At 53.6% G+C, this 2,500-nt stretch overlaps 1 protein-coding gene across 2 annotated transcripts in view; it reads right to left on the bottom strand.

Moving 5' to 3' along the window:
• The window catches only part of tenm3 (teneurin transmembrane protein 3), a 223,434-nt gene that overhangs the window by 48,501 nt on the left and 172,433 nt on the right, over nucleotides 1-2,500 (bottom strand). For both annotated transcript variants that reach the window (XM_076294042.1, XM_076294043.1), the window contains one exon: nucleotides 1,295-1,556. In XM_076294042.1, the coding sequence (XP_076150157.1) occupies nucleotides 1,295-1,556 (262 nt within the window). The remainder of the gene's footprint in view (nucleotides 1-1,294; nucleotides 1,557-2,500) is intronic.

The raw sequence follows: 2,500 nt of genomic DNA, 5'->3' as shown, positions 1-2,500 counted from the left end.
ATGATAGAAGCATCTGCGTCGCGGCAGGGGTGCGAGCCAAAGCCTCCGTCTGCTAACGCACGAGCTGAGGGCCCACAACGAGAGAGAGAGACGAGGGGGAAGAGGAGGAGGAGGAGGAGGAGGAGGAAGACCAAGAATGAACGAGAAATCACACACTTTTGTTTTCCTTTCCTCACAAAGCTGGGCTTTCATGCGCGCTGAGAACAGCCCGGGAGATGGTAATGCGTTGTGAGCGCGTGCTGCGGAGGGCGGCCACGGACTGGCCCTGGATCAGCCGGCCCATCTGGAGAGACCGGGGGGAGGCTTCATTGAAACAGCACGCAGGGATGACCCTATGGTAGCCCTTATTCACAGTGTAGGCTACAGCTGCTAATATGCTGCAAAAATATGCAGCGGTGTCGCGGTCTCTCTCTCTCTCTCTCTCTCTCTCTCTCTCTCTGCTAAAATGGAACTATTGTTCTCATGGAGGTAAGGACGCAGAACAGAGGTTGGTGGTAGTTTTGGAAGAATCCAGCAGCCAAAATCGTCAGTGAGCTAGGTGACTGAATTGATTTCATGGCATGTTGTAATGGAAAGTCCACCTTCAACAGTCAGACGAACGCAGCTAATCCCGAGAGCTGACTTGATCCCTTAAGAACGCTGCGCCGTGTGCATGAATGCAATGCTGTATCTCCGCCTAATGCAGTGCACACAGGCCTGACACACATGCCAGAGCAGGACGCTCCTTTCAGCCTGTGTTTGCGGCAGGAGCCTGGAGAGGAAAGCCAGCGGCCGCCTCTCCTCACGCAGGCCCCTCAGTGACCGCCGCCCAGCCTGCGTCTGCTCCGTTGCGCTACGCTGCGCCGTCAGGACTGCTCTCCGTCTAAGGTGGATGTCCAAGCTCACGGGTGCACGCGCTAGCTCTCTATGACACATGGGTCTGGAAGCAGTTTGGGATGTAAAGGAAGGAGGAGAGCAAGCTGTTCAGCAGACAAACGTTTTGGTGTGTGTGTGTGTGTGAGTGTGTGTGTGTGTGTGTGTGTGTGTGTGTGTGTGCGTGCGTGTGCGTGTGTGTGTATGTTTGACATTCTCAGGCACATGTACAGTACATGCAGAGGATGGCCACAGTTTTACTGTAAAAAAGTGCAAATAATACAGCATGTGGATGTGAGGATGAGCTGATGTTCCTGTGTCTGTGCATGTACATCTGTGTGTGTGTGTGTGTGTGTCTATGCGTGTCTTTGCGTGTACATCTGTATGTGTGTCTGTGTATGTATCTGTGTTTGTGTGTGTGTGTGTGTGCGCCTTGGCTAACCTGCGTCTCAGGAATAATAGGCCCATCTTGAGGCGAGGCCCTGTAAAAGGTGGACAGGGGTGTGGCCACGATGAGGGGGCTGGGGCGGACGAAGCCGCTGAGGTCACAGCTGGGGATGTCGTTCTCCTCCTTCTTCATGACCAGCGTGTCCATCACGTAGAACACATTCCATGGGATCCACACCGTACGGTACTGCGTCAGGAACGGCGCCCGCTCGAAGCTAAGAGTCAACGATGCTCCACCATTGGCCAGGATGTCAAACCTAAAACACACACACACACACACACACACAGACACATTCACTGGATGTAGTTTTCGCCTGGTGAGCTGCGATGCTGGCTGAGAGCTTGTGTAGGTGAGGAGGAACAAACACACTGTCCACTATTTCTGGGGACTGGCTTTCACTCCTCACACATGGCCTGCCATAGTGAAAAATACATGATACTCAGTGTGTGTGTGTGTGTGTGTGTGTGTGTGTGTGTGTGTGTGTCTGTGTGTGTGTGTTGCTATGAGTTGAATCTAGAGCTGTGCAGTAGTGGCCTATATACTGCACAGCCAGAGGCAGGAGGGCTTCGGTGGACAACACACATGCTTCAGCGCACAGATGTTCTGTCATAAAACCACTCACACACACACACACACACACACACACACACACACACACACACACACACACACACACACACACCCCGGTGTGGCTCTCCAGAATTAGTGTGTTGTGCACAGACAGCAGCTGATCTGCTGTGTCTCTCAGGTCTCCTGTCACAGAGGGTCACTGTAACATCTGCCTGAGTGGCTAAATCTCTCCATCCCTCCATCCATCCCTTCCTCCCTCCCTTCTTCTCTCTTTCCATCCATTCCCCCAAACCTCTCTCTCTCTATCTACCTACCTATCTCTCTCCCTCTACCCCCTACACCTCCTCCCTCTACTTCCCCTCTCTCCCTTCTTCTCTCTCTCCCTCTACCCCACACCTCTCTCTCTTTTTCTCTCTCCCTCCCTACTTCCCTCTTTCTCCCACTTTCTCGCTTCATCCCTCTCTCCTCCCCTCCTGCTCCCCCTCTCCTGTGGTGTTATGACGGTGCAGACCTGTTATCGGGGCCAGACTACGGCTGACCTGTTTCCGTCTGTCACAAGCACAGCCTGCAGCAGCCCCCGGCCCCTGGGCCGCCACAATTAGGAGAGAGAGAAGCTTTAATCTCTCTGAT

The sequence above is a fragment of the Alosa pseudoharengus genome, unplaced genomic scaffold, assembly GCF_046254945.1.
Source record: "Alosa pseudoharengus isolate Yale_2024_CS ecotype anadromous, Long Island Sound unplaced genomic scaffold, YU_APseudo_1.1 YU_APseudo_1.1_scf_2, whole genome shotgun sequence".
In the NCBI taxonomy this organism is placed as follows: Eukaryota; Metazoa; Chordata; class Actinopteri; order Clupeiformes; family Clupeidae; genus Alosa; species Alosa pseudoharengus.
Note: the sequence above shows the minus strand (reverse complement) of the source record. Positions and strands in the feature narration are given on the sequence as shown.